This window comes from Phyllopteryx taeniolatus, chromosome 2 (assembly GCF_024500385.1).
Source record: "Phyllopteryx taeniolatus isolate TA_2022b chromosome 2, UOR_Ptae_1.2, whole genome shotgun sequence".
In the NCBI taxonomy this organism is placed as follows: Eukaryota; Metazoa; Chordata; class Actinopteri; order Syngnathiformes; family Syngnathidae; genus Phyllopteryx; species Phyllopteryx taeniolatus.
In genome coordinates, this window is record NC_084503.1 from 25,617,613 (window position 1) to 25,637,239 (window position 19,627).

The 19,627-nt window shown below is 46.0% G+C and overlaps 1 protein-coding gene across 6 annotated transcripts in view; it reads right to left on the minus strand.

Moving 5' to 3' along the window:
• The window catches only part of LOC133474142 (transcription initiation factor TFIID subunit 4-like), a 222,666-nt gene that overhangs the window by 121,902 nt on the left and 81,137 nt on the right, over positions 1–19,627 (minus strand). For all 6 annotated transcript variants that reach the window (XM_061765515.1, XM_061765514.1, XM_061765512.1 and 3 more), the window contains one exon: positions 7,024–7,193. In XM_061765515.1, the coding sequence (XP_061621499.1) occupies positions 7,024–7,193 (170 nt within the window). The remainder of the gene's footprint in view (positions 1–7,023; positions 7,194–19,627) is intronic.

The window sequence follows — 19,627 nt, forward strand, 5'->3', positions numbered from 1 at the left end:
GAACAAAGCCATAGATGCCTGTAAACGATGACCCAGATTAGGGCTGCACGATATTGGGGGAAAAATGACATTGCGATTTTTTGTAACCCTGCAATATATATTGCAATTTGGGGAAAAAAACAACAACAAAAAGAGGATAACATACTCGTGCCATGTGAAATACAGCACACATTTTTCTTTTTCCCTCTATGTATTGTTTGATAGTTTATAATGGGTTTTGCTTGATGCATGTTCCTTGTTGGCTGTTTTTTGAAGATTAAATATTATTTTTTTGAGACTCCCGCACTCCTGCCTTGCCTCTCTGCTTCCCTGCACTTGGGTCCTCCATGTTCTTGCCTTGCGTTCCTCGCCTTCGCCCAAACCACGAACGTGACAGAGATGCTCAATTGGGTTTAAGTCAGGGCTTTGGCTGGGTCCTTCAAGAACAGTCACGGAGTTGTTGTGAAGCCACTCCTTCGTTAGTTTAGCTATGTGCTTAGGGTCATTGTCTTGTTCGAAGGTGAACCTTCGGCCCAGTCTCAGGTCCTGAACACTCTGTAAAAGATTTTTGGTCCAAGATATCCCTGTACTTGGCCGCATTCATCTTTCCTTCGATTGCAACCAGTCGTCCTGTCCCTGCAGCTGAAAAACACCCCCACAGCATGATGTTCCGCGGCCATGTGCTTCACGGAAACCTGGCTTTGCGACGCTGTACCCGATGGCGCAGTTATGCTTCCCGGTTTCCACATTCATCGAGCGGACCGCGACATGGAATCATCGGGGAAAACAAAGGGCGGCGGGATATGCCTCTATATCAACGAAAAATGGTGTACGGACGTCACGGTCCTCAGCACACACTGCAAAACCATTCTACTCGCCACGTGAGTTTGCATCATTCATCCTGACTGCAGCCTACATCCCGCCTCAAGCTAACACGAACGCCGCACTGCTAACGCTCGCCGAACAAGTCAACGAAATTGAAAAAAAAACACCCGGACTCACCCCTCATTATTCTCGGGGACTTTAACAAAGCTAAACTCAACCACGAACTCCCTAAATACAAGCAGCACATCGACTGTCCTACCAGGGAAAATAATACTTTAGACCACTGCTACACTACGGTAAAAAACACATACTGTGCTATTCCTCGTGCAGCCCTGGGCTCGTCTGATCACTGCTTAATTCACTTAATACCGACGTACAGGCAAGAACTTAAATGGGCGAAGCCTACAGTGAAAACAGTGAAAAAGTGGACAAATGAAGCCAAGATGGAACTTCAAAGCTGCACAGACTGGAGTGTCTTTGAAAATTCAGCTGGCAGCCTGGATGAATATACGGACACTGTCACATCCTATATCAGTTTCTGTGAAGAGGTTTGTGTACCAACAAAATCTTTTCGCACATTCAACAACAACAAGCTTAAGCAGCTTCGGCAAGCTAAGGAGGACGGGTATCAAAGCGGGGACAGGGCCCTGTATAATCGAGCTAGAAACCAGCTGACTAAAGAAATTAACATTGCAATAAGAAACTATGCAGCAAAGTTGGAAAAACAGTTTAGTGCAAACGACTCTAAATCAGTCTGGCATGCATTCCAATCGCTGACTAATTACAAGCGACGATCCCCCCAAGCTGAGAACAATAGCACACTAGCCAACGACTTGAATACCTTCTACTGCACATTTGAAAAGGACACTTTCACACCACACACCCACCCGGCCGCACCCGCGACCACAATCACACACCTGACTTCTGCGTTAACCATTCATGAACAGGATGTGAGACGCATCTTCAAACAACAAAAGATTAACAAAGCGGCAGGCCCGGACCATGTGTCCCCATCCTGCCTCAAAGTCTGCGTGGACCAGCTCGCTCCAATCTTCACTCAGATCTTCAATAGATCTCTGGAACTGTGCGAAGTTCCATCCTGTTTCAAACGCTCCACCATCATCCCAGTCCCCAAGAAACCTGCAATCTCGGGTCTGAATGACTACAGGCCTGTCGCTTTGACATCTGTGGTCATGAAGTCCTTTGAACGTCTCGTGCTGGACCACCTCAAGAGTGTCACAGGTCCCCTGCTGGACCCCCTGCAGTTTGCCTACCAAGCAAACAGATCTGCGGATGATACAGTCAACATGGGACTGCACTTCACCCTAGAACACCTCGACAGTGCAGGGACCTACGCGAGGATCCTGTTCGTGGACTTCAGCTCAGCGTTCAACACCATCATCCCTGAACACCTTTCATCCAAGCTTCTCCAGCTCACCGTCTCACCTGCCATCTGCCAGTTGATTTACGGCTTTCTGACGGGCAGGACACAGCAGGTGAGGCTGGGGGAGGCAACCTCATCCACACGCAGCATCAGCACTGGGGCGCCCCAAGGTTGTGTCCTCTCTCCGCTGCTCTTCTCTCTCTACACGAACGACTGCACCTCAGCGAACCAGACTGTCAAACTCCTGAAGTTTGCAGATGACACCACTGTCATCGGCCTCATCAAGGACGGTGACGAGTCTGCATATCGACAGGAAGTGGAGCGGCTGGAGCTGTGGTGCGGCCGACACAACCTGGAGCTGAACACGCTCAAGACTGTAGAGATGATCGTGGACTTCAGGAGGCATCCTTCGCCACAGCTGCCCCTCACGTTGTCCAGCCGCCTTGTGTCAACCGTCGAGACCTTCAAGTTCCTGGGAATTACAATCTCTCTGGACCTGAAGTGGGCGACTAACATCAACTCCGTCCTCAAAAAGGCCCAGCAGAGGATGTACTTCCTGCGGCTTCTGAGAAAGCACGACCCTACCACCGGAGCTGCTGAGACAGTTCTACACAGCGGTAGTCGAATCAGTCCTGTGTTCTTCCATCACAGTCTGGTTTGGTGCTGCTACAAAAAAGGACAAACTCCGACTGCAACGGACAATCAAAACTGCTGAAAGGATTGTCGGTACCCCCCTACCCACCCTTGAGGACTTGCACGCTGCCAGAACTAAGACAAGGGCGTGCAAAATCCTCTCTGACCCTCCGCACCCCGGTCACCAGCTCTTCCAGCTCCTTCCCTCAGGTAGGCGCTACTGCTCAATGCAAACTAGAACTAGTAGACATTCCAACAGCTTCTTCCCTCTTGCGATCAACTTCTTAAACACCTAACCTATAATTCCATTACAACAAGGTGGCAATTTTTTTTTGACTTGAGTTCGTTGTCACATTTCTGTGGGGCCAATTATGTATTACTCGTGCACTCACTGTCGTTGTCTCGCCATGCTGCACTATTTGCATATACTGGCCACTCATGCCAGAGTAGCATCTGCTCCATTTGCACACTGATTGAGGAGTATCTGTAACATTTGCACAACCAACATTGTCCCAGATTATCGCACTACTCGTCACTTTAAACCGCATACACTCCTTGAAGTCTCAGCGCCCCTTGCACAATGGTCATTGCACCGGTCTATTGCAATATTAGTTATTTGAACTGCTTTAAGTGCTAGAGGACTCTGCATCTTTTTGCACAATTGTTTTTTGTCAATATCTCTGTCTCCAAAGTGGTCTGTAAATTGACTGTCTGTTGTACTAGAGCGGCTCCAACTACCGGAGACAAATTCCTTGTGTGTTTTGGACATACTTGGCAAATAAAGATGATTCTGATTCTGATTCTGACCATTATTCACTGTTAGGACTGTATTGGACAGGTGATGAGCAGTGCCTAGTTTTCTCCACACATACCGCTTAGAATTAAGGCCAAAAAGTTCTATCTTGGTCTTATCAGACCAGAGAATCTTATTTCTCACCATCTTGGAGTCCTTCCTTGTTTTTTTAGAAAACTCCATGCAGGCTTTCATGTGTCTTGCACTGAGGAGAGGCTTCCGTCGGGCCACTCTGCCATATGGCCCCGACTGGTGGAGGGCTGCAGTGATGGTTGACTTTCTAGAACTTTCTCCCATCTCCCGACTGCATCTCTGGATCTCAGCCACAGTGATCTTTGGGTTTTTCTTTACCTCTCTCACCAAGGATCTTCTCCCCTGATTGCTCAGTTTGGCCGAACGGCCAGCTCTAGGAAGGGTTCTGGTCGTCCCAAACGTCTTCCATTTAAGGATTATGGAGGCCACTGTGCTCTTAGGAACCTTAAAGTCCAGCAGAATTTTTTTTGTAACCATGGCCGGATCTGTGCCTTGCCTCAATTCTGTCTCTGAGCTCTTCAGGCAGTTCCTTTGACCTCATGATTCTCATTTGTTCTGACATGCACTGTGAGCTGTAAGGTCTTGTATAGACAGGTGTGGGGCTTTCGTAATCAAGTCCAATCAGTATAATCAAACAGCTGGACTCCAATGAAGGTGTAGAACCATCTCAAGGATGATCAGAAGTGGACAGCACCCAAGCTAAATATATGAGTGTCACAGGAAAGGGTCTGAATACTTATGGCTGTGTGAGATTTCAGTTTTTCTTTTCTAATAAATCTGCAAAAAATTCAACAATTCCGTTTTTTTCTGTCAATATGGGGTGCCGTGTGTCCAAGTAAATTAAAAGAAAAAAATGAACTTCAATGATTTTAGCAAATGGCTGCATTATAACAAAGAGTGAAAATTTTAAGGGGGTTTGAATACTTTCCGTACCCACTGTATATAATTTGCCAGTCTCGTCGTATCTACATCTGCTTGTAATCAATATATCAGTCAAACTAAAAAAAAACCTTTGGCATTTTATTTTATTGTCAAGTAACACAAAACTAAACAAATGTATGACTGCTGATATGTGCAGTTGTGCTGATAAGTTTGCATACCCCGGCAGAATTTGTGAAATATTATTATTTAATATGACTGATGATTGAACAAGGACCATCTCATTATTTTCTTTATGTAATGTTTTGTTTAATGATTGTGCATTTCTGAAAAGCCTTACAGTTTAATTTGAATCCCATTAAAAATAAAATGAAATGTGTTTTGCCTGATCCTTCATATTTTCTTTAAAGAATTCTTACAAATTCTGCCCAGGTAATCAAACATATGAGCACAACTGTGTAATGTTCTCTCATTTACTAAATAAAAGTATCCATTTCAGAATAAGAGCAAATAAATAAAAAGAGAAAGTTAAGTGTTCAAATAAAGTGCTTCAGAAAAAGAAAAATGTTTGACTCACCTTTTCTGTTTGGGATCTTGACACATTTTACATATTCTAATTTACCAAATCTTGACACCAGAACCATTTTAGAGGTTATGTACGATCAAAACATTTATGTTTTGCTTCATAATGGCGTTTCACATATAAGCACTTTTAATATACCGGTAAGTGCTCCCACTGGAGACCTCACATTGAGAAGTATGCCTGTGAATATTCTCATTATTCCAGGTCATTTCATTCTCAGGGCATTGAACCGATCGCAACTGGACAGTTCTGTTTGTCTTGGAAGACGTTTAGCCTCTCATCCGAGCAGGCTTCATCAGTTCACGCAACAAGACATAAGACGCACTAGCCTGTGTTTGTCTGGAAGACGCAACTATTTATGCTCCAATTTAGAGGCATGCCCCACACCACGTATGGAATCATTCTTTTGGAATGCAAAAAAGGGAGAGAGCTGTTAAGCCGCCTGGCCGAGAGGCCATTGTCAGTCCACCGGAGTAGTTGGGTGGAAACTCCCTCATTGATATTCCATTCAGTTGTAAAGTGGTCGTGGAGTCATCTAATGGCCAAGGAGGCCGTGCTGTTTGTTGGAGGTAGAATTATTAAATTTCTTGGAATGGCCGAAAGGACGGCATTGTAAGTAGGAGATAGGCGATGTCTTAACCCCCCTCCTGTCAAGTGATGATTTTTCCACCTTTGTGAATATGGTCTTTCTCACTCCTCTTTCAAACGATTCCCTTTGAGAAGTACAAAACAAAAATGACTGGCTGTTCCATTTTAAGCGCCATTTGTTCCAGATGTTCTCTCCCTTTATCGGTCTTTTTCTGACCTTTCTACTCAAATATCACACCGAGTCTCTTTCTCTCTCCCCTGCTACATTTCTCCTCGTGTTTGTCTGGTCTGGACCCAATCAGTGATTACCACCTGAGATGCTGAATTGATTGGTTGAAGGGGATGGTTGAACTCGCGTACTGTGATTGGTCAGTACGGTTCGCCACTACCGTCACGCCTGTAATGCTGTGCCGCTTAAAATAGAAGCGCCCCATATGTCTTGTATCATGACCATTCTTTTTTTTGTCTATGGTGTGGGTCCGTCAATTAGCAGACAGTCGTTGTTTAATTATGTTTTACGTGGCAGTTTTACAGTAAACAACAGTTGTGAGTAACAAATACAAAATCTTGAAGCAAGAACGTTTTTCCTCTTATTTGGATAATGTTTTGCGAGCACTATTCAAAGTACGATTGTGATTGGTTGAATGATGTGCGCAGTGCAATGTTTTGCAAGCACTATTAAAAGTACTATTGTGATTGGTGGAATGATGTATGAGTGCATGTTGGGTACCAGAATTCTTTACCCCCAACATTGTCAGTACCTTTGTGATGTGACTATTGCACATTTGCATATGGCGACGACGATGATACTACTACTGAAGGTGATGGACAGCTTTCAGTAGCAATAATGGGTAATGAAGACAGCATCACTATCTTGGCTTATATCGACTTAAATACAAAAAAAAAATAATAATAATAATCCCTACTGCCGAGCTTGATTCCTCTCGACTGGATCGCTTTGGTCCACGGGACAAATCTGACAGGCCGCCTTTAAAAAGACAAAGCCATCAAGTATTCATTTATGTGCGCCCGCGGTCCAGTCAATTGAGACAGACAGCCACTGAAGAATTCATTAAAGGAGGTGAAAGAATTGTTAAGTGTATCACATTTAAACTGAGGGCAAACAAGAAAAGAGGGTTGCAGCCTCAAACAACGGCACACAAAGACAGAGAGAATATCAAAAGTCGTCCTCAGTGATGCCACTTTAAATACAGATACAACATGTTCCCTACAAACCACAAACACTGAGCCATTTCATCATTCTCTTCTTTTTCCTCACCAAAAGTTGGAAAATGACATTCAACATCAAAGTTGTGGCACACTTGCCTGTCTCCAGGATGCGTCGGTGGAGCAGCCCAGGATGCAGAAAGGCTTCATCCTTGCACGAGCGGATCTGCGTGCCGACCAGCTCCGAGTTGGTGGCGAGTATGCGGGCGCTCTCCTCGTTCAGGTTGACACCCGCCATGGAGGCCACGTCGTTGATGTCGTCATCGTCCCTGCGAAAAATGTGAAAAGGCCAGGCTATTCAACCACACTCAACCAATAAATTTCTACGCACGCCCACGTCTATGCCTTCTGTGACACTTCCAGTCTCTCAGTGTCCCTGTTGCAACCTGCTGGTGACACTTTGTGACACTCCAAGCTCAAAGGCCACTTCCCTCAAAGGAAACATCTGGTTTGAAGCCTCGCAATGGTGAGCTACTGTTGATCGATTATTAGGTGTCGTCTTGGTCTCAAGATGTGAAAATGTGAACAGCATGATGAAGACGACTGTTTGAATACCAATTCTAAATGAACCAGGAACGATATTGGTTGATTCATTAAAAAAAATTTTTAAAAATCATGAATTTTGCCATTCAGCTTCTTGTTGAACAGCTAGATGTGCAAAAAGTACTGAAGCACTTAACAGTTGGACACATGCATTCAAAAGTTCAGAGAGTGTCAAATGAAGTTCACCTGTAAAAGTTATAGTGCATTATAGGTTTATCTGGAAATTTCAGCAGCCAAGACCTGCCAAACATCCCTAACGTTTTGTGAGTAGAGTATGTAAACAAAGACAATTTAGTCATCAATTAAGCTAACCTACATACTGTATTTGTAAACAAAGAACATTTTGAGTTTGATGAAGATCACATTTCCTATAATAAACAAAGACAATTTAGTCTTCCGATAAGATAACGTGGTTTTGTAAACCTTAAAGACAGTTTAGTCTTCGATAACAATAATGTGTTTTTGTTAATAAACTAGATTCCATAAATACACTTTCAAGTATAATGCGCACCCACAAAATTGACTCCAAAAATCAAAACTCTTCTTCCTATGTATAATGTGCACCCATGACTTTCTATCCATTGATACATTTATATGCAATGAATGTTAGTGATGATCCCCTCCAAATTTGTTTATTCAAATTACCGTAATTTCTCGTGTATAATGCGCATCCATTAATAATACGCAACCCCAAAGTTGACCTGAAAATTCTGGAAAACCCTCCTACCTATGTACAATACATTTTTACAATGCACGATTTTGTTTCTACCCAGATGCTCAAAACGTGAAGTATTATCTGTATTTTGTTAGTTTTCTCAAATAATTATTCTGAAGTTAAGCACTTTATTTGAAGACGTAATACTTTCTTTTTATTTACTTGCTGTTATTTAGAAATTCTCAGCCCTACTTTTATTTACTAAATGAGAAAACACACAGTTGTGCTCATGTTTGATTACCCAGGCAGAATTTGTAAGATGGATACAATTATTTGAAGAAAACATGAACGACCAGGCGAAACACATTGAATTTTATTTTAATGGTACTGTCAAGCATTTCAGAAAAGCATTATCCTTAAGCAAACCATAACCATAAAAAAAATTAATGATGGTTGTTGTTCAGTCATCAGTCGTATTTAAAAAAAAAAAAAAAAAAAAAAAAAAAATTTCACAAATTCTGCCAGGGTATACAAACTTATGAGCACACCTGTACATATATGCAGTCATACGTACCCCTGTACGGCATGGTGACTGGTTATAGCGTCTGACTCACAGTTCTGAGGACCGGGGTTCAGTCCCCGGCCCCGCCTGTGTGGAGTTTACATGATCTCCCCGTGCCTGTGTGGGTTTTCTCCGGGCACTCCGGTTTCCTCCCACATCCCAAAAACATGCATGGTAGGTTAATTGAAGTCTCTAAATTGCCCCGAAGTGTGAATGTGAGTGTGAATGGTTGTTTGTTTATGTGTGCCCTGCGATTGGCTGGCAACCAGTTCAGGGTGTACACCGCCTCCTGCCAGATGATAGCTGGGATAGGCTCCAGCACACCCGCGAACCTTGTGAGGATAAGCGGCTCAGAAAGTCGATGGATGGATGGATGGATGGATGGATGGCCGTACCTCTGTCATATTGGAATGAAAGTGTAGGCTACACCTTTTTCATAACCTCAAGGTGGCAGTGGTATATTAGAATGAAAGTGTACACCTTTCCCATAACCTCTAGATGGCGGTGGCATATTGGAATAAAAGTGTAGTGTGATGGCGCCATACATTTAGAAAAAAGTTTTCTTCCATGTTCCCCTATACCTATGTATAATGCGCACTATTGACTTTTGACAATTTTTTGGGGGGGAAATGTGCATTATACAAGAGAAATTGCGGTAAGTCAGATCAATAATATTATTAATACTAAAGTTTACTTGTTCTTTAGTATTGTATATATTACTGTTGCGGACCCTAGTGTTTAGTTTTAACACTGCGGGTTTGCGGAGGTATAACCCCAATTCCAATGAAGTTGGGACGTTGTGTTAAACATAAATAAAAACAGTATACAATGATTTGCAAATCATGTTCGACCTATATTTAATTGAATGCAATACAAAGACAAGATATTTAATTTTCAAACTGATAAACTTAATTGTTTTTAAGCAAATAACCATTAACTTAGAATTTTATGAATGCAAAACATTCCAAAAAAGCTGGGACAGGGTCATGTTTACCATTGTGTTACATCACCTTTTCTTTTAACAACATTCAATAAACGTTTGGAAACTGAGGACACTAATTGTTGAAGCTTTGTAGGTGGAATTCTTTCCCATTGTTGCTTGATGTACAGCTTCAGCTGTTCAACACTCCGGGGTCTCCGTTGTTGTATTTTACGCTTCATTATGCGCCACACATTTTCAATGGGAGACTGCAGGCAGGCCAGTCTAGTACCCGCACTCTTTTACTACGAAGCCACGCTGTTGTAACACGTGTAGAATGTGGTTTGGCATTGTCTTACTGAAATAAGCAGGGCGTCCATGAAAAAGACGTTGCTTGGATGGAAGCATATGTTTCTCCAAAACCTGTATGTACCTTTCATCATTAATGGTGCCTTCACAGATGTGTAAGTTACCCATGCCATTGGCACTAACATAGCCCCATACCATCACACATGCTGGCTTTTGAACTTTGCGTCCATAACAGTCTGGATGGTTCTTTTCCTCTTTGGCCTGGAGGACACGACCTCCACAATTTCTAAAAACAATTTGAAAGGTGGACTCATCGGACCACAGAAGACTTTTCCACTTTGCATCAGTCCATCTTAGATGAGCTCGGGCCCAGAGAAGCCGGCGGCGTTTCTGTGTGTTGTTGATAAATGGCTTTTGCTTTGCATAGTAGACTTTCAAGTTGCACTTACGGATGTAACTGCCTGAGGGATCGAAGGTCACGGGCATTCAATGTTGATTTTCGGCCTTGCCGCTTACATGCTGTGATTTCTCCAGATTCTCTGAACCTTTTGATGATATTATGGACCGTAGATGATGAAATCCCTAAATTCCTTGCAATTCTACGTTGAGGAACATTGTCCTTAAACTGTTTGACTATTTTCTCACGCACTTGTTCACCAAGACGTGGACATCACCCCATCTTTCCTTGTGAATCACTGAGTAATTCAGGGAAGCTCCTTTTATACCCAATCACGGCACCCACCTGTTCCCAATTAGCCTGTTGCCTAGCACAGTTGTATAGTTGTTAAAATCCTGTTTTATGTCAGACCCCCAATACCATAAATAGTTAACAGATCTTATGTGTATTTATCTGCTCTCTGCAGCTTTTGTTGTGTCATAATTATTTTTGTATTATCTTGCACCGGGAGTGAACGTGTTATCCAGGCACATGACCTCTCTAGCTTTCAGTATATTGTGCAATATACTCCCGCGTGGGAGGTGGAAAACAACTCCTTAAAGCTGTAGTGTTAAAACTAAACACTAGGGTGCATCACAGCCTTAATACTTTCACACAATATAGGAGTAGATGAATGATATTTTAAATGTTAACCTAAATATGATATAAACGTAAAAATCACAAGATTTAAAACTAATTGACAGCTATTTGAGAACTATATACAATTATACCTCATTTTACTATGAAGGAATTTTCTAACTTTTATTATACTTATATGCACTATCGACGTTTGAAGATTTTTTGGGGGGGGGGGGACAAATTGCGCCTTACACGTGAAATTACAGTAATTTTGAGTCCATAGTGAAGCTAAAGTGTGATTTTGTCGTGTCTTTAATGAACATAGCCTCCGTGTCAAATGTCAAGTGAAACAGAGCTTAGGCAGCATTGTAGACTAGTGGTTAGCATGTTTGCTTCACAGTCACGGGATCCAGGATACAATCTCTGGGTACCCTGTCTTTCTCCCACATTTCAAAAACATGCATATTGGGTTCATTCAAGACTTAGACTCTCTCTCGTCTTAAGCTCCAGCTCATCCGCAACCCTAACAAGCACTACAGAAAATGAATGGATGGGAAATGGTCCTGGCCTGAATTAGCCTTAGCAATGACGCACTGTGGTTGCAGGACTGGCCCAGAGCGATCAATCGGGAGATTTCATGGACTTTTGCTTTGATGAGTGCAAAAAAACCCAAAATGAACCGCAGAACTCCCAGCGCGTGGCTCTTTGCCACTTCTTGATGGTCCGCCATTTTACACATTGTCGGCAAACTCAATATGAAACTTGACACTGCAGCAGGAGGTTGACAAAGACCATTAGAGCACACCTCCACCTTCTTGTGTTTCTCCTCCAAGCACTCTAATTACGTCTTCCTAGTGAGAGCATGCACAACAACAAACCGCAACAGTGAGTGTGGATACGGAGAGAGGAGTACCCACTGACGCTGCTGATGCCTCGGGCGGTGAACCTACCCCTCACCATGTCCTCACAGATAACTTGACCTGTCCTAAAATGAAGGGTGCCCACAGGGGCTGCGTTCAAAGACAAAACAAAAATGCTGCCACATCCTTGACTTGAAGGGAAAAACATGAAACAACTAAGCACTAAGGCTGTTAAAGCAGTTTGCTCTGCTGTTTAATTTGGTGAATCCTTAAAAAACACTCAACCTGTTTGAAGGATAATAAAGAAGGTTAGGAATAGACAGTAACGCATATAGAGCAAATGTACGGAAAGTTTTCCGATCTCCTTAAATGTTTCACTCTTCTTTATATTACAGCCATTTGTTACAATCATTTAAGTTCATTTTTTCCCCTAATTAATGTACACACAGCACCCAGCATAGACAGAAAAAACAATTAATTGTTTAAATTTTTGATGATTTATTAAAAAGGAAAAACTGAAATATCACACAGCCATAAGTATTCAGACCCTTTGCTGTGACTCATATATTTAACTCGGGTGCTGTCCATTTCTTTTGATCATCCTTAAAATGGTTCTACACCTTCATTGGAGTCCAGCTGTGTTTGATTATACTGATTGGACTTGATTAGAAAAGCCACACCCCTGTCTGTATAAGACCTTACAGCTCACAGTGCATGTCAGAGCAAATGAGAATCATGAGGTCAAAGGAACTCCCTGAAGAGCTCAGAGACAGAATTGTGGCAAGGCACAGATCTGGCCATGGTTACAAAAAAAATTCTGCAGGACTTTAAGGTTCCTAAGAGCACAGTGGCCTCCATAATCCTGAAATGGAAGACATTTGGGACGATCAGAACCCTTCCTAGAGCTGGCCGTCCGGCCAAACTGAGCAATTGGGGGAGAAGAGCCTTGGTGAGAGAGGTAAAGAAAAACCCAAAGATCACTGTGGCTGAGCTCCAGAGATGCAGTCGGGAGATGGGAGAAAGCTCTAGAAAGTTAACCATCACTGCAGCCCTCCACCAGTCAGGGCTTTATGGCAGAGTGGCCCGACGGAAGCCTATCCTCAGTGCAAGACACGTGAAAGCTCGCATCTGAAGGACTCCAAGATGGTGAGAAATAAGATTCTCTGGTCTGATGAGACCAAGATAGAAATTGTTGGCCTTAATTCTAAGTGGCATGTGTGGAGAAAACCAGGCACTGCTCATCACCTGTCCAATACAGTCCCAACAGTGAAGCATGGTGGTGGCAGCATCATGCTGTGGGTGTGTTTTTCAGCAGCAGGTACAGGGAGACTGGTTGCAATCGAAGAAAAGATGAATGCGGCCAAGTACAGGGATATCCTGGACGAAAAGCGGATGTGGGAAGAAGCTGGAGTACCCACAGGAACCTCACGGAAGCGGGAGTATAGTATAAAGAAAGAGAGAGAGAGAGAGAGAGAGAGAGAGAGAGACTGGCGTAGCAACCAAGCTGACTGTCGCATTCGGTACGTTTTGTTCTGTTATTTCTGACTTCCCACAGTAGCTGTGTTTTGTTGTTTCACAAAAAACCCCAAGACAAACGGACTAGCGTCTCCCGTGTGACAGTACTGTAACGAACTGGGTTATGTGTGTTGTAGTTGTGTGTTACTGTTGAGGGGTTCTGGCAAGCGCTGCTACTTCCAAGTGTTTTTGAAGGCATCGCTCGGCTCGCGGGTGTGGAAACAAGAAGTGAGAGAGGCTCGCAGAACTAGAAACTAATTGTTATGTTCTCTTTGTGACTTGGTTGTTGTCCCGTCTGCTACAGCGACACGAACGTCAGCGCATGCACACGGTATAATATTTATTTGAGAAACTTAACAAAATACAGATAATACTTAATGTTTGAGCATATAGCTAGCAGCAAATAAATGGTGTGTATTATACAGAGGTAGAAGGGTTTTGTCTTTGAACCCCCTCCTACCCCTCACACTCCATCATCATCACCTATGGCGTGCCCTGGCTTTGAAACACAAGCTTGATATGGAAACACCGCTTATGCATGCATGTGGCTGCTGGCTGCATGTTCCCCCGAGCCAAGCCAATCCAATAACTCGAGAGGCTCCCGAGGACCGCTAATTACATCTCGGCTTTATTAGCGCCCAGCTGTAGTCTAGGAATATTTTGCATTTCAAATCTTGTTGCCTCCTTTTAATGTCAAATCTGTCTCAGACGTGTGATTTGGAGCCCTGGCAATTGCCAAACACTCCAAGAAATTAAAGCAACCCCTCAAAGAGAGTTTATTACTCTACAGAAGACTGACTCAGGAGCTATATCCATCCATCCATTTTCTGAGCCGCTTCTCCTCACAATGGGCGCGGCGCGTGCTGGAGCCTATCCCAGCTATCATCGGGCAGGAGGCGGGGTACACCCTGAACTGGTTGCCAGCCAATCGCAGGGCACATATAAACAAACAACCATTCGCACTCACATTCACACCTACGGGCAATTTAGAGTTGTCAATTAACCTAGCATGCATGTTTTTGGGATGTGGGAGGAAACCGGAGTGCCCGGAGAAAACCCACGCAGGCACGGGGAGAACATGCAAACTCCACACAGGCGGGGCCGGGAATTGAACCCCAGACCTCAGAACTGTGAGGCTGACGCTCTAACCAGTCGTCCACCGTGCCTCAGGAGCTATATCGTCTTACAAAAAAAAAAAGAAGAAAAACATGCACAATCTATAAAGTCAGACTAGATTAGCAGGATTCAAAAAGACTAAGAAAGAAAGTAAAACAGGGTTGCATCCAACCATCCAACCTTGCATGCTTTACGAGCACTCGCTTATTTCTTCATACTTAGTGGAAGCAATCGCAGCCTCCACCCCTGGTCGTCAGGGTAACGAAGGCCTTACACAGCACTGGTCCTGCAGTAGAGGGGCATGGGGTAAGCAATGAGAAAATAATGATCTATTTACATCTTTTATTTATTAATTCATTTAATTTTGGCAGATATAAGTGGCTGGACTGTTGTAATTTGGTATAATATGTCTTAAAATTGTGACTGCAACAGATAAAACAAAAAGATAGTGTGGAGTTTGCTTGTTCTCCCCGTGTCTCCGTGGGTTTTCTCCAGGTACTCCAGTTTCCTTCCACAGTCCAAAAACATGCATAGTAGGTTAATTACTCTAAGTTGTCCGTAGGTATGACTGTGAGTGTGAATGGTTGTTTGTATATGTGCATACAGTAGATCATTTTACACACATCAACTGTCCTACCAGGGAAAATAACATTTTAGGCCACTGTTATATTACGCGAAATAACGCATATCGTGCCATACCTCGTGCAGCCCTGGGCTCGTCTGATCACTGCTTAATTCACTTAATACCAACATACAGACAAGAACTTAAATGTGCGAAGCCTACAGTGAAAACAGTGAAAAAGTGGACCAATGAACCAAAGATAGAACTTCAAAGCTGTTTAGACTACACAGACTGGAGTGTCTTTGAAAATTCAGCTGGCAGCCTGGATGAATATACGGACACTGTCACATCCTGTATTAGTTTGTGCGAAGATGTGTGTGTACCAACAAAGTCATTTCACACATTCAATAACAACAAGCCGTGGTTCACCACCAAACTTAAGCAACTTCGCCAAGCTAAGGAGGATGCATATCGAAGCGGGGACAGGGCCCTGTATAATCACACTAGAAACCAGCTGACAAAAGAAATTAACATTGCAAAGAGAAACTAAAAGTTTGAAAAACAGTTTACCGCTAATGACTCTAAATCAGTCTGGCATGCATTAAAATCACTAACCAATTACAAGCGACGATCCCCCCCAAGCTGAGAACAATAGTAGAATAGCCGACGACTCCTGAACAGCCCTGAACCCCCTCCCTGAGCCGTCACCTTATCGTGGTGGAGGGGTTTGTGTGTCCCAAGGATCCTAGGAGCTAAGTTGTCTGGGGCTTTATGCCCCTGGCAGGGTCACCCATGGCAAACAGGTCCTAGGTGAGAGACCAGACAAAGCACGGCTCAAAGATCCCTGATGAAGAAGACAAATTATGGACTCAGGTTTCCCTTGCCCGGACGCGGGTCACCGGGGCCCCCCTCTGGAGCCAGGCCTGGAGTTGGGGCTCGAAGGAGAGCGCCTGGTGGCCGGGCCTGCACCCATTGGGCCAGGCCGGGCACAGCCCGAAAGGGTAACGTGGGTCCCCCTTCCCATGGGCTCACCACCTGTGGGAGGGGCCATAGGGGTCGGGTGCAGTGCGAGCTGGGCGGTGGCCGAAGGCGGGGACCTTGGCGATCCGATCCCCGGCTACAGAAGCTGGCTCTAGAGGCGTGGAATGTTACCTCTATGGCAGGGAAGGAGCCCGAGCTGGTGTGTGAGGTCGAGAAATTCCGACTAGATATAGTCGGACTTGCCTCCACGCACAGCTTGGGCTCTGGTACCAGTCCTCTCGAGAGGGGTTGGACTCTCTTCCACTCTGGAGATGCCCACGGTGAGAGGCACCGAGCAGGTGTGGGTATACTTATTGCTCCGGGCCCGGCTCAGCGCCTGTACGATGGGGTTCACCCCGTTGGACGAGAGGGTAGCCTCCCTCCGCCTTCGGGTGGGGGGACGGGTCCTGACTGTTGTTTGTGCCTATGCACCAAACACCAGTTCAGAGTACCCACCCTTTTGTCCTTGGAGGAGGTGCTGGAGAGCGCTCCCGCTGGGGACTCCATCGTTCTGCTGGGGGACTTCAATGCTCACGTGGGCAATGACCGTGAGACCTGGAAGGGCGTGATTGGGAGGAACGGCCCCCCTGATCAGAATCCGAGGGGTGTTCTGTTATTGGACTTCTGTGCTTGTCACGGATTGTCCAACACCATGTTCAAGCATAAGGGTGTCCACAGGTGCACTTGGCACCAGGACACCCTAGGTCGCAGTTTGATGATCGACTTTGTGGTCGTGTCATCGGACTTGCGGCCGCATGTCTTGGATACTCGGGTAAAGAGAGGGGCGGAGCTGTCAACTGATCACCACCTCGTGGTGAGTTGGCTCCGATGGTGGGGGAAGATGCCGGTCCGACGTGGCAGGCCCAAACGTATTGTGAGGGTCTGCTGGGAACCACTGGCAGAATCCCCTGTCAGAAGGAGTTTCAACTCCCACCTCCGACAGAACTTTGCTCATGTTTCGGGGGAGGCGGGGGACATCGAGTCCAAGTGGACCATGTTCCGCGCCTCCATTGCTGAGGCGCCCGACCGGAGCTGTGGCCGTAAGGTGGTCGGTGCCTGTCGTGGCGGCAATCCCCGAACCCGTTGGTGGACACCAATGGTGAGGGATGCCGTCAAGCTGAAGAAGGAGTCCTATCGGGCCTTTTTGGCCTGTGGGACTCCTGAGGCAGCTGATGGGTACCGGCTGGCCAAGCGGAATGCAGCTTTGGTGGTCGCTGAAGCAAAAATTCGCGCATGGGAGGAGTTCGGTGAGGCCATGGAGAAAGACCTCCGGACGGCTTCGAGGAAATTTTTGTCCACCATCCGACGTCTCAGGAGGGGAAAGCAGTGCACCATCAACACTGTGTATAGTGGGTATGGGGCGCTGCTGACCTCAACTCGGGACGTTGTGAGCCGGTGGGGAGAATACTTCGAAGACCTCCTCAATTCCACCGACACGCCTTCCCATGAGGGAGCAGAGTCTGGGTTCTCTGAGGCGGGCTCTCCTATCTCTGGGGTTGAGGTCACCGAGGTGGTTAAAAAGCTCCTTGGTGGCAAGGCCCCAGAGGTGGATGAGATTCGCCCGGAGTTCCTCAAGGCTCTGGATGTTGTGGGGCTGTCCTGGTTGACACGCCTCTGCAACATCGCGTGCATCTGATGTGCATCTGCAACTCCTCAGCCTCCCTGGTAAGGTCTATTCAGGGGTGCTGGAGAGGAGGGTCCGTTGGGAAGTTGAATCCCAGATTCAGGAGGAGCAGTGTGGTTTTCATCCTGGCCGTGGAACAGTGGACCAGCTCTACACCCTTGGCAGGTTCCTCGAGGGTGCATGGGAGTTCGCCCAACCAGTCTACATGTGTTTTGTGGACTTGGAGAAGGCGTTCGACCGTGTCCCTCGGGTGGTCCTGTGGGGGGTGCTTCGGGAGTATGGGGTACTGAACCCCCTGATACGGGCTGTTCGGTCCCTGTACGACCGGAGTCAGAGTTTGGTCCGCATATCCGGCACTAAGTCGGACTCGTTTCCGGTGAGGGTTGGACTCCGCCAAGGCTGCCCTTTGTCACCGATTCTGTTCATAACTTTTATGAACAGAATTTCTAGGCGCAGCCGAGGCGTAGAGGGGGTCCGGTTTGGTGGCCTCAGTATTGCATCTCTGCTTTTTGCAGATGATGTGGTTCTGTTGGCTTCATCAAGCCGTGACCTCCAACTCTCATTGGAGAAGTTCGCAGCCGAGTGTGAAGCGGCTGGGATGAGAATCAGCACCTCCAAATCTGAGACCATGGTCCTCAGTCGGAAAAGGGTGGTGTGCCCTCTCCAGGTCGGGGATGAGATCCTGCCCCAAGTGGAAGAGTTCAAGTATCTTGGGGTCTTGTTCACGAGTGAGGGAAGAATGGAACGGGAGATCGACAGGCGGATCGGTGCAGCGTCTGCAGTTATGCGGATTTTGTATCGATCCGTTGTGGTAAAGAAGGAGCTAAGCCGAAAGGCGAAGCTCTCGATTTACCGGTCGATCTACGTTCCCACCCTCACCAATGGTCACGAGCTGTGGGTCGTGACAGAAAGAACGAGATCCCGGATACAAACGGCCAAAATGAGTTTCCTCTGCAGGGTGTCCGGACTCTCCCTTAGAGATAGGGTGATAAGCTCAGTTATCCGGGAGGATCTCATAGTAGAGCTGTTGCTCCTTCACATAGAGAGGAGCCAGATGAGGTGGCTGGGGCATCTGATTCGGATGCCTCCCGGAAGCCTCCCTGGTGAGGTGTTCCGGCCACGTTCCACCGGGAGGAGACCCCGGGGACGACCCAGGACACGCTGGAGAGACTACATCCTTCGGCTGGCCTGGGAACGCCTCGGGATCCCCGTGGAAGAGCTGGATGAAGTGGCTGGGGAAAGGGAAGTCTGGGCGTCCCTGCTAAAGCTACTGCCCCCGCGACCCAACCTCGGATAAGCGGTAGAAGATGGATGGATGGATGAATAGCCGACGACTTGACCACCTTCTACTGCAGATTTGAAAAGGACACTTTCACACTCCACACCCACTCAGCCGCACCACCGACCACAATCACACCTCTGACTTCTGCGTTAACCATCCACAAACAGGATGTGAGACGCATCTTCAAACAACAAAAGGTTAACAAAGCGACAGGCCCAGACCTTGTGTCCATGTCCTGCTTCAAAGTCTGCGCAGACCAGCTCGCTCCAGTCTTCACAAAGATATTCAATAGATCTCTGGAACTGTGCGAAGTACCATCCTGTTTCAAATGCTCCACCATCATCCCAGTCCCCAAGAAAACTGTAATCTCGGATCTGAATGACTAGAGGCCTGTCGCCTTGACATCTGTGGTCTCATGAATTCCTTTGAACGCCTCGTGCTGAACCACCTCAAGAGCGTCACAGGTCCCCTGCTGGACCCCCTGCAGTTTGCCTACCGAGCAAACAGATCTGCGGATGATGCAGTCAACATGGGACTGCACTTCATCCTAGAACACCTCGGCAGCGCAGGGACCTATGCAAGGATCCTGTTCACGGACTTCAGCTCTGCGTTCAACACCATCATCCCTGAACTCTTAAACAGCATAAATTCCTTGAAGTCTCGGCTCCCTTTGCACAATGGTCACTGCACCGGAATTTTGCTATATTAGTCATTCAAACTG